The sequence below is a fragment of the Ranitomeya variabilis genome, chromosome 2, assembly GCF_051348905.1.
Source record: "Ranitomeya variabilis isolate aRanVar5 chromosome 2, aRanVar5.hap1, whole genome shotgun sequence".
In the NCBI taxonomy this organism is placed as follows: Eukaryota; Metazoa; Chordata; class Amphibia; order Anura; family Dendrobatidae; genus Ranitomeya; species Ranitomeya variabilis.
The window spans coordinates 28611822-28629899 of NC_135233.1; the positions used below are offsets into that span (position 1 = coordinate 28611822).

Here is an 18078-nt window from a genome sequence, read left to right on the forward strand (position 1 = left end):
GACCCTTGTCACAGAGATTCCTTATTTGGGGGCTGTGTGGATTATTTGCTAATCCTTTTTGGAAAATTAAAACACTTTTCAAACACTCAGGACTTTCAGAATTTTAGGGGTCCATTCATTACATAGCCCAAGTAATGACAAAGCATCTGGATGTCTGTCTGTCCATTTCTTGGTCTCTGTCTCGAGGACTCAGTTGCCCTGTATTACATGGAGAGACCACTGATTTCACTACAGTGCATACTTTATTTCCCCTGTAGGGGCACTGCAAGGAAATTGAACACTTGCTGCCAGATTCCCAGCAGATCGTTGGGGTATCCCAGCAGCACAACACCCCGTCCTTGCTCAGCTTATTTACGCTCCACACCGTAGGGTACCGCTATGGGTCCCAAATATGCTCTGGTGCATGATATCACAGGGCACCGCTGTGGGTCCCGCGTATGCTCCAATGCATAAACCCTTCAATGGCTTTTCTAGACTGGAAAATCAATGGTGATTCCTCTGGTTCAGATCCCGTGGTTGTAGATGGTGCTGGGAAGATGATGGTCAGTGGCGTACATGGGTGATACGGACTCCAAACGTTGTGATTCCCAACGTCTCACCCTTTTTCTGAGGAGCAAATCATCCTTTCCCATCTTGTCCCTGTCACATACAACTGCTTGTTCTGGTGTCCTGCGAAATTCAGGTCCACCGTATTAGATGAGGGTGGTCTTCTGGAGGAGGCTGGCCATGATTGGGTGATCTAGGGCAGAGGTTTTGGATCTATGAATGTATGTTCTGTAGCAATGGGTTTTATATCAATAGTAATATCCATCCAGGGACCCCACCACAAGCAGTGCCCCTAATAAGTACATCCCAAACCCTCATGGTCCTGTCACAACCACAGACCAAATAGATCTCAACACTCTCTCCCTAGATGCAATAGAAGATTTCCCCCTCTCTGAAGTTTACTTGTTCCTACCTACAGGATTGGAGGCCTTCCCCGATGAACAGCCCTAAAGAAATACAAAGCCCCTAAATAAACAAAATATGAGCCCCTAAATCTAAACCTAAAAAAAGACCACCTAAAAAAAAAGACTCCAGACGAGAGCCCCTATATAATTATAGACCCCTGACCGAACAGCTAAATACATACTGACCTCAGGCCAGATAAATTCAGACCACTAAAACAAATGCATATATTTCTCTATCCCCATGATGGCACCACGGAGAGAGGGGTCCGCCCCCAGGGACAGGAAACCTACAGGTTAAAAAGGGCGTACCTCTCTCCCACATCAGTTGGTTTCCTGTCCCTGACGGGGAACCTACAGCACGTACCTGAAGGATTCTTCGTGGGATTCCAGGGGCTGGTGCAGTCGACTTCTTGACAGGGGGCGCCCTGTTACGGCTGGATCAAGCGTTTTTTTCCCCTTTTTTTCTCCCTTTCCTGAAGCACCACCACAGGGGTCGGCGGGCCTCATGGGTGAGTGGGGGGAAGGCAGTGAAAGGATCAAGTCTGCCTTCCTCGAAAAAAAAAAAAAAGGGGGGTATGAAGGAGCGGGTGACGGCGGTCACCGAAGGGCTCTACACAATAACATGGAGGTAGCGGCGGCTATCTTTCCATAAGCCCAGGTAAAGATCGGGGCACACCCGTGGGCAGAGACGCCGGCGCCATTACCGCCAAGTCGATGCAGGCGGCGCCGGCACCCCAGCGCTTACATTCCCTCATGTGAGGCCGGCGAACTAGGGAACCGGAAGTTGGGCGGGCGCATGCGCAGACCGTCACTTCCGGTGTCGCCGGCACAATACAATAAAAGAACGCCCAGTAAACGGGAAAGTGTGGCAAATTGAAAACTCCAGTGCACCAGACAGTGCGGAGGCCACTATGAGCGAAAACGAGCAGCAGGTTATGCAGGAAGCTGTCCAGCGATCTCCTGAGCAGGCACAAGTGCAGCGGCGTCTGCACTTACAGCATCAGCGCAAAGGAAACACTCCCTCTGTACAGCGCAGTAGCAGCGGACGATCAGAGTCTCAACGCAGTCGGGGGTCTGCAAAAACCACACGGCCGGCGACGGTTCCAGCGGATACAGTTCCCAGGCCCGAGACGGGGAGAAAAAGTACAGGCAAAACTAAGCACAAGGAATGTGCCATATGTTCAGACGAGCTGCCTTCCTCCTGGGAGAAGAGACTGTGCAGCGTTTGTATAAAAAAGACGATTCAGGAGGAAACCCCATCATTTGCCTCAGAATTAAAGTCATTGATAAAAAGCCAGCTGGAAAGTGCCATTAAAGGCATTAAAACCACAAAGAAAAAACATAAAAAAAGTCCTGAGTTCCCTGAGTCTAGTGCGGACGAGTCAGAAAGCGAGTTATCCGACTCAAATGATTCGTCAGCCTCGGACACCTCTTCAGTATCCTCAGAGGGGGGGCGCAGTTGCTTCCCTATCGAGGAAACAGACGCTTTAGTGAAAGCGGTCAGAGCAACAATGGGGCTAGTAGATGAGTGACCTAAAAGAACAGCGCAGGACATAATGTTCAGCGGTCTGGAACAAAAGAAAAGAAGAGCATTTCCAGTAAATGAGAAAATTCACTCTCTAATTAAGAGAGAATGGAAAAAGCCAGACAAGAAAGCTCTCCTGACCCCCAAGAGGAAATACCCTTTTGATGACCCAGCCTGCTCGTCCTGGAGTAAGGCACCAAAGTTAGATGTGGCCATAGCAAACGCCTCAAAAAAGTATGCCCTGCCATTTGAGGACATGGGTACCTTAAAAGACCCGATGGACAAAAAAGCCGAGATTTTCTTAAAAAACTCCTGGGAAGCGGCAGGAGGCGGACTGAAACCAGCTGTCGCGGCCACTTGCACGGCCCGCGCGCTAATGGTGTGGCTCGAGCACTTGGATTCCCAATTAAAGGAGAAAATCTCAAGAGACACAATTCAAAAATCGGTGTCCGTAATGAAAGGTGCAGCAGCCTTCTTGGCTGATGCATCGGTAGATTCGGCCAGACTAGCAGCCAGGTCTGCCGCCTTCTCAAACGCCGCAAGACGTGCCCTGTGGCTAAAATGTTGGCCAGGGGACCTTCAAACAAAAACGAGACTGTGTTCAATACCCTGCGAAGGCGAATTCTTGTTCGGCGCAACGCTAGATGATATCCTCGATAAGGCTGAGGACAAGAAAAAATCTTTCCCTGGTTTCCCCAACCAGTCTTACAGACGTTCCTTTCGGAATAAAAAATGTATGCGAAGAAAACCGCCGAAAGGAAACAAAGAAACATGGGAGGACAAAAGAAACAAAAGCAGAGGTTTCCTATTCAATACAACAGATATGTAGAGCGGCCACTTGGTCTTCCCAGTCTACATTTTTCAAACACTACCGCTTAGGCTAGTTTCACACTAGCGTTAACTGCAATATGTCGCAAATGCGTCGTTTTTGCGAAACGCCGCATCCAGCAAAAGTTTTTGCTGGATACGTTGTTTCGTCATAGAGTAACATTAGCGACGCATTTGCGACGCATTTCCAAACGGTGAATGCGTTTGGCGGCGTTTGGGCGTATGGTAGCGGTCCGTCGGGAGAAAAAAACGTTACATGTAACGTTTTTTGCTCCCGACGGTCCGCTTTTTCCGACCGCGCATGCGCAGTCGGAACTCCGCCCCCACCTCCCCGCACTTCCCCGCACATCACAATGGGGCAGCGGATGCGTGGGAAATATGCATCCGCTGCCCCCGTTGTGCGGCGGAGACCACACTAGCGTCGGGAACGTCGGCCCGACGCGCAGCGACGGGTTGTTCCCGACGCTAGTGTGAAAGTAGCCTTAGACTTGACCTCCTCTGATCTCACCTTTGGTCGAAGGGTTCTAGAGGCAGTGGTCCCTCCCTAAAAGTTACAATCTATGCAAATCTCTCCGTGGTGCCATCATAGGGATAGAGAAAATTGTAGTTACTTACCGATAACGGTATTTCTCTGATCCCATGATGGCACCCGTATATTCCCTCCCTTTTCACACACAGGTGTGCACACTATAATGTATAGTTAGTTACCTTTAGTCACGGTGCCTCTGTTAAGTTAAATTGTTAAGCTTAATTTGTGTAAATATTGAGTTGCAGCTGAAGTTCTGTATAAGGCTCTGTAAACCAACTGATGTGGGAGAGAGGTACGCCCTTTTTCACCTGTAGGTTTCCTGTCCCTGGGGGCGGACCCCTCTCTCCGTGGTGCCATCATGGGATCAGAGAAATACCGTTATCGGTAAGTAACTACAATTATCCCATACACTACTAAGGAATTGTGCGGCCTGAATTTGAACTACGTACCCAAAATAAATGCAGCCCCCAGAAAAAAAAACTTTGTAATTAGTCCACATTCTATACCTGTAAATACAGACCCCTCCTGTATTATAACAAGCTACCAGGAGATGGCAGCAGAGCCCTGTGCGTACATCATTACTAGGAGAGGCTGAGCCTGAAGCTGCGGCCCCCAAGTCTATGAAGGGAGAGTCTAAGCCCCCTTATGTCCTTGTGCTCCTGCACCAGTGCTCCGGCCATTACCCCCCATAACATCAGCGCCGTCCACTTCTGCTGCCGACATAATTCTATTTCATCACAGCGGGGCTTGTGGTAGAGATTTATTATAACTGAATGTGCAGCAGGGGCTAGAAAGCCTGAAACCGGATATCTTCTATGTCAGCAATAAAGCTGCGTAAATAACATGATGGCTCCATCACACCGCGATATCATGTACTAATTATTATTACTCAATTAAACCTCCCTCTGCCAAACCACAAAATTGTGGCTGTCGCTACTGACTGTGATCATAAGTTACATCCTGCAGTATACTCCGGAGCTGCGCTCACTAGCTTTACCTCTGAATTATACTCCGGAGCTGCACTCACTAGCTTTTCCTCTGTATTATACTCCGGAGCTGCGCTCACTAGCTTTACCTCTGTATTATACTCCGGAGCTGCGCTCACTAGCATTACCTCTGTATTATACTCTGGAGCTGCGCTCGCTAGCTTTACCTCTGTATTATACTCCGGAGCTGCGCTCACTAGTGTTACCTCTGTATTATACTCCGGAGCTGCGCTCACTAGCTTTACCTCTGTATTATACTCCGGAGCTGCGCTCACTAGCATTACCTCTGTATTATACTCCGGAGCTGCGCTCACTAGCATTACCTCTGTATTATACTCTGGAGCTGCGCTCGCTAGCTTTACCTCTGTATTATACGCCGGAGCTGCGCTCACTAGCTTTACCTCTGTATTATACTCCGGAGCTGCGCTCACTAGCATTACCTCTGTATTATACTCCGGAGCTGCGCTCACTAGCATTACCTCTGTATTATACTCTGGAGCTGCGCTCACTAGCATTACCTCTGTATTATACTCCGGAGCTGCGCTCACTAGCATTACCTCTGTATTATACTCCGGAGCTGCGCTCACTAGCTTTACCTCTGTATTATACTCCGGAGCTTCGCTCACTAGCGTTACCTCTGTATTATACTACTAGCATTACCTCTGTATTATACTCCAAAGCTGCGCTCACTAGCATTACCTCGGTATTATTCTCCGGAGATGCGCTCACTAACTTTACCTCTGTATTATACTCCGGAGCTGCGCTCACTAGTGTTACCTCCGTATTATACTCCGGAGCTGCGCTCACTAGCATTACCTCTGAATTATACTCCGGAGCTGCGCTCACTAGCTTTACCTCTGTTTTATACTCCGGAGCTTCGCTCACTAGCGTTACCTCTGTATTATACTACTAGCATTACCTCTGTATTATACTCCGGAGCTGCGCTCACTAGCATTACCTCGGTATTATACTCCGGAGATGCGCTCACTAGTGTTACCTCCGTATTACACTCTGGAGCTGCACTCACCAGCATTAACTCTGTACTATAATCCGGAGTTGCACTCACTAGCATTACCTCTGTATTATACTCTGGAGCTGCACTCACTAGCTTTACCTCTGTGGATCAGGTTTGCAGTATGTATATATATATATATATATATATATATATATATATACATACACGGTATATACATTTTCTACCACCGTTCTTGTCAGATTACCGGCCCATGGTCCTCAGAGCTGCAGGTTTCGGGGCCTCCCTATTGGGAATCTCTGGCCTAAGCGGTGTCCATGCCACGCTCCGGAGCGCTCAGCCGCTGTTCACACATCAATTATTTACCACGATGATTGCAGGATAACTGACTTGTGAAGCTCCTGGAACGAAGGACGGCAGCAGACACAACAGCGGATATACAGCCATGATGGAGGCGGAGGATCCTGGTCACTCATCCCAGTGTAGAACTGGACAGTCAGCCAGAAATGGCTGATACCAGAGAATAAAAGACTTTATCCCATTGAGCCAATGTATGTATGGGTGTACGGTCTGTTAACATGGTGAAATGTACAATGCTGATCTTACCATAGAGAAATACGATGCCTCTGGTACAGGGCCCATGGGGAGAGGGGGCCCGGCTGTAATCTGCCCCCGGCCTCCCGACACTGGGTCATGAGTCTAGTTAACAGGTAAAATGCTGCTCACCTGTAGCCACCACCAGGGGGAGCTCACACCCTACAGTACAATGAGAGCTTCATAAATCAGTGTGCAGTGAGCTCCCCCTAGTGGTGGCTACTTGTGACAGTGTAAATAGCTGAACACGACTAATGCAGCACAGCATGCCACTCACTACTCCAGTCTGAAACTTACAAACCACATTTGTAAACCACATTTTTGTTACCCTCCTGGTAAAGTAAGAAAAACCAACAACGGTCAGTAAAAACAAACCTTGAAACTGACAAAAGGAACTTTCAATTTACATTTACTAAATATCAACTAATGACAATCAGACTTTGCTTTTGAATTGTAGTTAAACAGAAAACTGTATAAAAAAATTAAACAAAAAAAAAACTAGTTTGGACAAAAATGATGGCACCCCTAGAAAAGGCTAAAAATAATTTGGATTTGGGACATGTGAAACTAAGGGCTGTCTTGTAATTTGCATCACAGGCGTCTACAAGCTTGTAATCAGTCAGTCGCCTATTTACAGGGTGAAAAGTAGTCATTGTGCTGTTTGGAATCAGGGAATATTACACTGAATATGGAGCAAAGAAAGTTCAAGAGAGAGATATCTCAGGAGATCAGAGAGAAAGTCATAGACAAACATGATACAGGTAAAGTCTCCTAACAGAGACCTGCCGAAGAGATTAGAGATGAACCCTGAGGTCATGGTCCATCAGTCTCAGATCACACTGTCCATTTCTGTCTTAATTATGTGGCCTTCATGGAAACCACTCCTAAAAAAGCAAGACTGGAATTTGCCAAGATGTCTACTGACAAGCCACAAAGCTTCTGGGAAAATGTCCTGTGGGCAGATGAGGAGACTGGTGCTCTAAAGTATGTTCACAGATGCAAAAATGAAGCAAAAAAAATTGTACCTTCAGTGACACATGGAGGAGCCTCGGTTATGTTCTGGGGGTCTTAGATCTGTGCAGGGTTCAATGAAATCTCAAGACATTCTGGAGTAAAATGTGCTGCCGAGTGTCAGGAAGCTCGGTCTGAGCGGCAGGTCATGGGTCCTCCAACAGGATAATGACCCAAAACAGCTAAAACTGTCCAAGAATGGCCAAGAACAAAGTATCAGAGTCTTCTGTAGAGGCTTCTAAGAGCTCTGATCTAAATCCTACAGAACATCCACAGAGCTGGAGTCTGGAGAAGATGCCTTCACACCTGAGACACAAGGAGCCATCTCCTCACAAGGAGTCAGACAAAATACCTGAGGACGGGGGCAGAAGTCTCACTGAGAGTTACAGAAATCGTTTATCTGCAGTGATCCCCTCAAAAGGTCATGAAACAAAACATTAAGTTAAGGGAACCATCATTTTTGTCCAGGCCGGCTTCATTAGGTTTTATTTTTTATTAAACCAAAATTTAAAAGCCAGAAAGCAAAGTCTGAGTGATACTAGTTAATATTCAGCAAATATAAATTGAAAATTATTTTTGTCAGAATCAATTTATTTCTGTGACCATTATGGGCTTTTCTTACTTCAACAGAAGGTACCAACAATTTTGCCCATGTGTGTATTCACCCCTTCGCCACATATATTTTCAGTAAGTAGTAAAGCCCCTCTACTGCTGCTCCTCTGGCTATTATAACCTGCTGTTCCTCTGGCTGTTGTAACCTGCTGCTCCTCTGGCTGTTGTAACCTGCTGCTCCTCTGGCTGTTGTAACCTGCTGCTCCTCTGGCTGTTGTAACCTGCTGCTCCTCTGGCTGTTGTAACCTGCTGCTCCTCTGGCTGTTGTAACCTGCTGCTCCTCTGGCTGTTGTAACCTGCTGCTCCTCTGGCTGTTGTAACCTGCTGCTCCTCTGGCTGTTGTAACCTGCTGCTCCTCTAGCTGTTATAACCTGCTGCCCCTCTGGCTGTTATAACTTGCTGTTCCTCTGGCTGTTATAACCTGCTGCTCCTCTGGCTGTTGTAACCTGCTGCTCCTCTGGCTGTTGTAACCTGCTGCTCCTCTGGCTGTTGTAACCTGCTGCCCCTCTGGCTGTTATAACTTGCTGTTCCTCTGGCTGTTATAACCTGCTGCTCCTCTGGCTGTTATAACCTCCTACTCTTCTGGCTGTTATGACCCACTGGAGAGGCGATGCAGTGTTCCTGAGGAATCTTAGCCTATTCCTCATGGTCAATGGCTTTCAGTTCACTAATAATCTTGGATTGTCAAGTGAGTGATCCAATAAGTGAATAGAAGATCATTGCCTGAACAGAAAAAAAGAGAGGGATTCAAAAAGATACAAATGACATTGGACGTTCATGGAGATACAGCAAGAAGTCGAGTTCACATAGGAGCACCGGCTACACTTCATGGACGTGGCAAAAAGTGGAAACTGGCGCCGACTGCCACAGGACTCCTGAGGAGACAGGTGGTGAAAAACCGTTGAGTGGCTGCAAAAGGCCAACAGTGAGATTTAGCGGCAGCAGGCGCTGTAGGTGCATACTAAATGCTGAAGATGTCCATGTCTGTACTCTAACACGTCACCTCAACCAAAGCACAAGAAAAGTTGTCTCTAATATGTCCAAAACCATATAAATATGTCACAGAAGTTCTTGGTTTCTTTTTTTTGGTGCAATAAACAAAACTGGAACTTTTCCATCCAATAGGTCAGAGGAATGTCTGGAAGAGGAGGAATGAAGCAAAAGCAGAAAGGAACATTGTGCATACAGTGGAGCATGGTGGTGGCTCAGTGATTTCTCCAATGAAGCATAGAGATTGCTCAGTGATGCCTACAGTGAAGAATGGCAGTGGCTCAGTGAAGTCTTTAGTGAAGCATGGCGGTGGTTTGGTGTTGTCTACAGTGAAGCATGGTGGTGGCTCAATGATATTTTAGTGAAGCATGCTGGTGGCTCGATGATGTCTACAGTGAAGCACACAGCGGTGGCTCAGTGATATCTACAGTAAAGCACAGCAGTGTATGCTCTGGGGCCGCTTTACTTCCTCTGGCACTGGAAACCGATAATGTGTAAAGGCCAAGCTGGATTCAATGAAGTATTGGCAAATCCTAGGAGAAAACGTCATGTCTTCTGTGAGGAGGTGACGCTCGAGCATCATATGACTTTCCAACAGAACCAAGATCCTCAGCATACTTCACTGTCCACCAAGGTTTGGTCTCAAAGACGTCCTGGAAGATTAACCACTGGTTATACTAGTTGTGATTTTAACATTCTTACTAGTGATGAGCGAATATACTCGTTACTCGAGATTTCTCGAGCATGCTCGGGGGTCCTCCGAGTATTTTTTAGAGCTCGGATATTTAGTTTTTCTTGCCGCAGCTGAATGATTTACATCTGTTAGCCAGCATAAGTACATGTGGGGGTTGCCTGGTTACTAGGGAATCCCCACATGTACTTATGCTGGCTAACAGATGTAAATCATTCAGCTGCGGCAAGAAAAACTAAATCTCCGAGCACTAAAAAATACTCGGAGGACACCCGAGCATGCTCGAGAAATCTCGAGTAACGAGTATATTCGCTCATCACTAATTCTTACAGAATATTTCAATGGGGGATTAATAATTTTGATTCCAACTCTGTCTCACATTTACCTATTTATCTATCCACCTGCCTAATATTTATCCATCCATCTCCATCACGTAGACCTGAACCTACCTGTGAACCATGGTGCGTTACGCACTGTAGATCAAGCTAGCGAGAGACGAGCCAAGTCTTGGTACCTTTGTTCTGCGAAGCACTCTTGGCTCTCATCCGATATTATAATTTTGTGAGATGCACCTGGATGACCGGCCCTGATGTGTTTGGTAATGACACCTGCCCTGGACTAAAATAATACATCCTGGGTATCTCGAGGGTAAACCTATGGCCAAGATCCAAGAAACCCTGCTCCCGAGAGGACGCCGGCGCAGTGACCTGGTGTCATCCCATTTCAGTGTTTATTTGCAAAGTGACAACGGCATTGAGCAGATCTGATGATTTGGTTGCAGGGGATTGGTGGGGGGAAGGCACATATGTAGTTACAGGTACCGGTGCACTATATCAAGGTCTCCGTCACTTTGAATCTACATGGTAAAAACTCTATTTGTATCCCTGTATCTGCTCTAAAGAACCAAGTATGGAAAGGACGATGTTGGTTTCAGACAGATCCTTATTGCCTTTATCTCCGTACATCAGGGGAACACATTCACTACATAAGTTCCTTGGTGAAATGGAAGTAGAAAACAGTCCTCATGAGCATCGGGAAAGTGTCCCGTCTCCAATCTTTGGCCCATCCAGTTTTGGAATCCATTATGTGGTTTTTTTTTTCCTCGAGGTCTCGATTCACGTCTCGTATTATTGCAAATTTAATGGAAGAAATAGTTACCAAAATATCCGAGCTAAGATTAGGAGAAATCAACACGATGGAAAACAAGAGTCAAGATACTGTCGTTAATGCCGTCCTTATGTCTCCACCTCCTCTTCGTCCATCAGTGGGATTTCTGTTAGGAGGAAAACAGACATTGTTATTGAGATGATGGGCGCGGTGGTCAGATCTTATCTATTAGAAGATCTAGGTATAAAATGTATTTCAAATAATGAGCGGTAATCCGGTGAAAGACGGTTACGGGTGAAACGCACAAGAGAGACGGCAGACTTTACCTCCTGCGCAGCTTGCTTTTCTTACCGTCTGCAATGTCGATGCTCGGACTTGTGGTCGCCGTTTCGCTGTTCATGTTCTGTGTGCCCGGCGTCCTCATGTGTGTCATGGAAGAAGACTGTAACGTGTGATGAAGGTCGGGGGATTCCAACAAGCTGTCGAAGGTCTCCGACTCCTCGCATAAACTGTCCGTGTTGGGGTTACCAGGATAGGCGGGAGGGTGGGATTCTTCTGTGTGAGACGGACTCCTCTGGCCAGCAGAGGACATATAGCCAGGAGGGGTGACGTTCACGCCGCTGCTGACCGCTTCATCATAGGAAGGAAGCATAACCAGGACGCCGTCCACCACCACAAAGTCCGGCTCTGCCGAGCTGTCCTGGGGACTTCTAGAGGGAGGAGTGAAACAGATATTGGATAGTTTAGCTACAGAATCAATATAGCAGAACTATCCATCCATCCATTGATCTAGCTACTACATTTTTGGGGCAGGAATAGGTGTTATACACCAGTCTTGAACCTATAAAATTGATATCACTTCTGACTGTCCACAATGCACAAAGAAGAGCCGGTCTGTGTAGGACCTACGCCGCTCCAGCTCTTTTTAGTGCTTTGTGCACGATGCTGGTAGAAATTTTTGTAAATCATTAAACATATGTCCGATGTGTAAGATATCGGCCTCCATCATTGCCGCATCACCCATACAGAAACCTCACAGTGTGGTGCCGGGTTCGCACCTCGGGAGGAAATGTGTCTTGAACTTGGTCTGGAAACTTCTGGCGATGATGACAAACAGAAGGACCAGGAGGACGCTGCTTGCGGTGAAAGCCACAATCTTCCATGTTGTCAGCATCGTCTCTTGGCTGTTAGGCCAGGATTTTTCTACTCAAAGTAAAAAAAAAAAAGTGTAAAAAAAGATCAATAATTATAATTTTTGTGAAGATCTTTGAAAGCTGGAAAGCGTAAAAGAAATGGGGAATATCAGTCATGTATGAGCCAGGAGACACATCAGCCATAACAATAAAACCACCTGCCCAATGTTATATAGGTTCCTCACGTCACTAGGACATCACTGCCCATAGAAGCCCGGACTGCACAGATCTCTGAGGGGTTGGGTGGGATCTGGCACAATAATAGCAGTGGAACCTTGTCCTGTGCATTTCTCATTGTGGCCTCTATGAATTTGACTTGTTTTCCCAACAGGTCCCACAGATGATTGATCGGATGCAGATTTAGGGATTTGGATACAAGCCGTCACCTTGATCTCAGACCATTACTGACCAACTGATATCTGCTGAAAAGGGTCCTCATGTGGGCACATGATCTGCACAATGTTTAGGTAGGTGGTAGTGTTATATCCATACAGTGCCAAGACCCAAGAATACCAGTAGAAAATTTACCCCTCACACTGGCTTGTCTTTTTCCCATAGTGCTATCTCTTCCCCAGGTAAGTGACCCATGCGTTTCAGGATGCCCACCTGATTCCTCAGACCAGGCCAACATGTTCTTTTCTTCTTTGGCTCCACGGTCCACTACTAAGTAGGCAGTAGACAAGGTCAGCATGGGCATTAACCAGTTGTCCTTCCTTGGACCACTTTTGGTAGGTACTAACCCTCACATACCAGGACCACCCCACAAGACCTGCCGTATGACTGGAATACCCCCAAGACTTACACGGTACTAGGAACGACCATAAGACCTGATGTATACCGGAAACACCTCGTAAGACTCTCAGTTTGGAGATTCTCCAAGTCGCTATCCATCACAACTTAGCCCTCGTCACAATCACGTGGAACCTTACGTTTGCTTATTTTCAGCTTCGAAAACATCATCTTTTATAACTGTCTGTTCGTTCCTTTATATATCTCACCCCTGACAGTCGCCATTCTCACCACATGTTCTCACTTCACCTGTCAGTGGTTTTATTGTTATGGCTGGTGGTGCATTCCTATGACTAAAGGCTCGTTGAGGTGCCACATATTCCAAATCACTAGTGATCTGATGCCAGGGACATTGGCATAAGTCCATATTATAGTGCAGTGGGACATTAATGAAGGTAATAGATCTGAACCTATAAGAAGCACCATATACATCCAATATGTCAGGGAGTGACGACTTACCCGTCTTCTCACAGTAGAGCGGAGACGATGGGAACCACTCTCCAGACTGGCACGTGAAGTACTTGTAATCGTTGGACAGAATGTACCCAGGGTCACAGTAAAACTCAATCACAGTCCCATGTATGTACCGTTCACAGGGCTGAGGGTGACAAATGTAATCTCCATGTGCCACCATCGGAGGAAGGGGGCAAACTAAAAGAAAACAGAAGCAAATTTAACATCAAGATCAAGTTGTGGACCGACCATTTGACTTTTAGGGTATTGGCCAAAAATTCATAGACAGGACCCAGTACGCTTTTAGTCCATTTTAGAAAGTTGTGTTCGTCCATGGGTGGTCATTGATTTCAGTGGGCGCAGTGTAGTAGTACCGAAGATTTTTTCACAATAGGTCATAGAAAGAACCTGACATGGCAGAGTGGAGAGAGAGTCCAAAGAGGAGCGACTGAGTGAAGCATCTCCTTCTGTAACGTCCACATGGACTGGTGGTGTCCTAATGGGTCCACCCCTCCTTTACTTATAACCTTGTACCTCCTAAAATTTCTTACTAATTAGGATAGGTGCTGTGTACCACCACCTAATCGCCAGTAGGCTTTCCTCTGCACAATATGAGCTACCCCTTTAATTTTCTTTCAGGATAACCTCATAATGTCTCTTAGTGGTGATACCCACCACAAACAATTTGTTTTAAGGAGACTATCGCTTTAAAACCAGTTAAACGAGTAAAGCATTTACTGGCAAGAAGGGTACTGTGACAACCTTAACCAACGTGACAAAAAAGCACCAGAATATATTAAAGAGTTTGGGTTGCAAATACCCTGATAGGGAATTTGGCTTTAATATAGGAGGATCTCTGGGTCAGAACCTCCATTGAAAAGCCAGGCTACAAAGTGGCTACATACAGCGTCTCCCTCTCTGGAGGACTCGGCAAGTTCATGCATTATATAATTACATTGGAGACGTTGTAATGCCTTATTTACCCTGTGGTGGCGCTGCAGGAGAATTAAATCTATTACTTGACACCCTAACAGATTACTAGGTGATCTTTAGGAGTCCCAAACGTGAGATATTCTCAAGACAGATAGCATCTGATAATGTAGGGTATTCTTCATCTCCAAAAAACTACAATAGATTATCTAGATAAAACTTACGCAGGGTCCTAGACTTTAGGCTCTCTACATTGGATAATCCTAGTGTTATGACTCTATTGTTGGGTGTCCCGGGACCATGGGCTCCTTCCCTGTCCCTAACGCTAGGGGCACTCTTGCTCGCCCTGTTCCCCGGATTACTTCTAATGGTGAAGATGCCAGGGCCACATACCTTGTCTTAGCTCCTGAATCCACCCTCAGTCTGTACCCTTCCCCCACCCAGGGAAGAGAGGAGTAGTAGTGCAACCGTAATACACCAACCAGACTAACAAGGCAATACGAATAGGGATAAAGAAAAATAAAAATCATACAAATATACTCACACAAACAACAGAGGTAAACACCTGGGAGTGGAGGATGGGGTTAAACAAAAAAGTAGGAGAAGGGTGGGAATTAGCACACACCCAAAACCTAGCAATAGTCACAGATAAATGCAACAACCACCTTCTCCAATAGCAACCACAAACCACCTTCCCCTAACTAGGCAGCATAAACTAGCACTGACAATGAGTGCTAGCCAGAGCCCAGAATACAGTATATAGGAGATGGGAGTGACTAACAGTGAACAGCTGAGAGCCTTAATGCAGGAAAGCTTCCAGGAGCTCTCAACTGAGCAGATTAACCCCTGCACTGCTAAAAGAAACCTACACTGTTTATTATGAAGGTGAAGTGCTTCTAATCAGTACAGAAGTAGGAGAATTCAGACACAGTGGTCTTCTGGCTCCTCTCTGTCACTGTAAACCTGTGACACCTAGTTTGTCAGAATGATCTCCAATGATAAGCTTATCCTGCTACTAGGACCCCCAGTGATCACCTGCGATCTGTGAAGGAACCAGGCAGTAAGTGTTCAATATTCCTACAGCGCCCCCACAGGATAAACGAGGAATTACACAGCTCGTACTGAAACCAATGGACAATACACGCAAGGTCCTCCTCAGTAGATCCTCTTTGCTCTTATAGATATGGGTCCTGAATGTTGGATCCCCCTTAATAGGACATTTAAATATGGGTTTTGATACCTTTCTTTTAGCATCCTACTGTTTTTTGTTGTCTGATGTGTTTTTATGATAGCAAAGACATGTAAAATAGGACACCCCAATGATTCCTAAAATGAGCAGAGGTGGCCGCACTTCTTATCGCAGATGGAAATCGCTTAAATGACCAACAGAAATGTTTGTGTCGTCTGTGAACATTTTCCCTAAATAATAAATTCCCGTTTCCCGTCCTTCTAGAATCAGAAGCAAAAACATTGCATCTCGCTGTGTATTAATGATCTCCAGATTAGTGACGTGGCCGTGACCAGAGCTGGCGTCTGCAGCACCTTCCCCTCCGCTCCGCAGCACCTCCCCGATCCCACAACATGAGGACCCTCCGCAACTCAAGACGTGTGAACTTGAGACTCCAAGAAACCTGCTGCCAAGAAACCCAGTGACTGACAGACGGCTCCATCACCCCCCACACAGCACTAATCGCCCTATAGTGTATCACACAGACAGCGATGTATTGCATTCTGCGCAGGAAGAAGAACACGTCACTGGGAGATGACATGAAAAGCCATGAATCATCTTCTGCCCTCACAACTGCGATGCTATAGTTGCACTGGTTAAGGCTGGCCCTATTATATGTATCCTATATGTAGTTTTTCAGACTGGCCCAATTATACTTGTTTGAGGTTTGCAATTTTTGTGCTGTTGCAAACTGGCTGTAATTGTATGCCACAGCATTATAATTTACTCTGTTATGGGAGGAGAATTGTGACATGCACTCATCTCTCTCTTTAGCTACATGTCAATAAAGATGTATGTAGTGAGCGCCGTCTAGTGACAGCTGCAAAAATCTGTATGTATCGATTTCCCTCTAGTGGTGGCTGTATAAGTCTCTATGTAGTGAGCTCCCCCTAGTGGTGACTGTATAAATCTGTATGTAGTGAGCTCCTCCTAGTGGTGGCTGTATAAATCTGTATGTAGTGAGCTCCTCCTAGTGGTGACTGTATAAATATGTATGTAGTGAGCTCCCCCTAGTGGTGACTATAAATCTGTATGTAGTGAGCTCCCTCTAGTGGTGGCTGTATAAATCTGTATATTTTTCAAAAAACTGACCGTCACATCCAAACATAGACTAAGTGTGAACAGGTGCTGAACCTAGTCACTAACTCCACAGAGAGAGAGAATGTTAGTCTAAGAAGAGGTTTCACAGTACCCATTCAGATGGAGACGTTTATTCTCAGCGAGGAAAGGAAAGCGTAGGACCTGGTATACGAGAGATGCCCTAAAGTGGCTACCAGGTACACATAAATGTCATGTTCTCAATGGCAAGAGAACATAGCATCAGCATATATAGGAACTAGCTCTTGGAAGATGGGAACTGAGCTGACCATGAACTAAACCTAACGCACAACTAGCAGTGGCCGGGTAGCATGCCTACGTTGATTCTAGATGCCCAGCACCAGCCGGAGGACTAAATAATGCTAGCAGAGGAAAATATTAGTCCTAGCTCACCTCTAGAGAAATACCCCGAAAGGAGACAGAGGCCCCCCACATGTATTGGCGGTGAATTAAGATGAAATAACAAACGTAGTATGAAAATAGGTTTAGCAAATTTGAGGTCCACTTACTACATAGCAGAAGACAGAAAGGACACTTTCATGGTCAGCTGAAAACCCTATCAAAACACCATCCAGAAATTACTTTAAAACTCTGGCATTAACTCATAACACCAGAGTGGCAATTCCTGTTCACAAGAGCTTTCCAGACACAGTAACGAAACTACAGCTGTGAACTGGAACAAAAATGCAAAAACAAACATGGACAAGAGTCCAACTTATCTAGTAGTTGTCTAGGAGCAGGAACAAGCACAGAGAGGCTTCTGATAACATTGTTGACCGGCAAGCAACTAACAGAGCAGCAAGGTTATATAGCGACTCCCACATCTTGATGGGAACAGGTGAACAGAGAAGATGAAGACACCAGTTCAATTCCACCAGTAGCCACCGGGGGAGCCCAGAATCCAAATTCACAACAGTACCCCCCCCTCAAGGAGGGGGCACCGAACCCTCACCAGAACCACCAGGGCGATCAGGATGGGCCCTATGAAAGGCACGAACCAAATCAGAGGCATGAACATCAGATGCATTCACCCAAGAATTATCCTCCTGGCCGTATCCCTTCCACTTGACCAGATACTGGAGTCTCCGTCTGGAAACACGAGAGTCTAAGATTTTCTCCACAACGTACTCCAACTCACCCTCAACCAACACCGGAGCAGGAGGCTCAACGGAAGGCACAACCGGTACCTCATACCTGCGCAATAATGACTGATGAAAAACGTTATGAATAGAAAAGGATGCAGGGAGGTCCAAACGGAAGGAAACAGGGTTAAGAATCTCCAATATCTTATACGGGCCGATGAACCGAGGCTTAAACTTAGGAGAAGAGACCCTCATAGGGACAAAACGAGAAGACAACCACACCAAATCCCCAACACAAAGCCGAGGACCAACACGACGGTGGCGGTTGGCAAAAAGCTGAGTCTTCTCCTGGGACAACCTCAAATTGTCCACCACCTGCCCCCAGATCTGATGCAATCTCTCCACCACAGCATCCACTCCAGGACAATCCGAAGATTCCACCTGACCAGAGGAAAATCGAGGATGAAACCCCGAATTACAGAAAAACGGGGACACCAAAGTGGCAGAGC

At 46.3% G+C, this 18078-nt stretch overlaps 1 protein-coding gene across 3 annotated transcripts in view; it reads right to left on the reverse strand.

The window, feature by feature from the left end:
• Positions 1-10401: 10401 nt before the first annotated feature.
• Positions 10402-18078, reverse strand: part of SUSD4 (sushi domain containing 4) — a 157099-nt gene continuing 149422 nt past the window's right edge. For all 3 annotated transcript variants that reach the window (XM_077282202.1, XM_077282200.1, XM_077282201.1), the window contains 4 exons: positions 13238-13429; positions 11855-11999; positions 11148-11506; positions 10402-10962 (listed from right to left, as the gene is read on the reverse strand). In XM_077282202.1, coding sequence (XP_077138317.1) covers positions 10925-10962; positions 11148-11506; positions 11855-11999; positions 13238-13429 — 734 coding nt within the window. In that variant the 3' untranslated portion in view covers positions 10402-10924. The remainder of the gene's footprint in view (positions 10963-11147; positions 11507-11854; positions 12000-13237; positions 13430-18078) is intronic.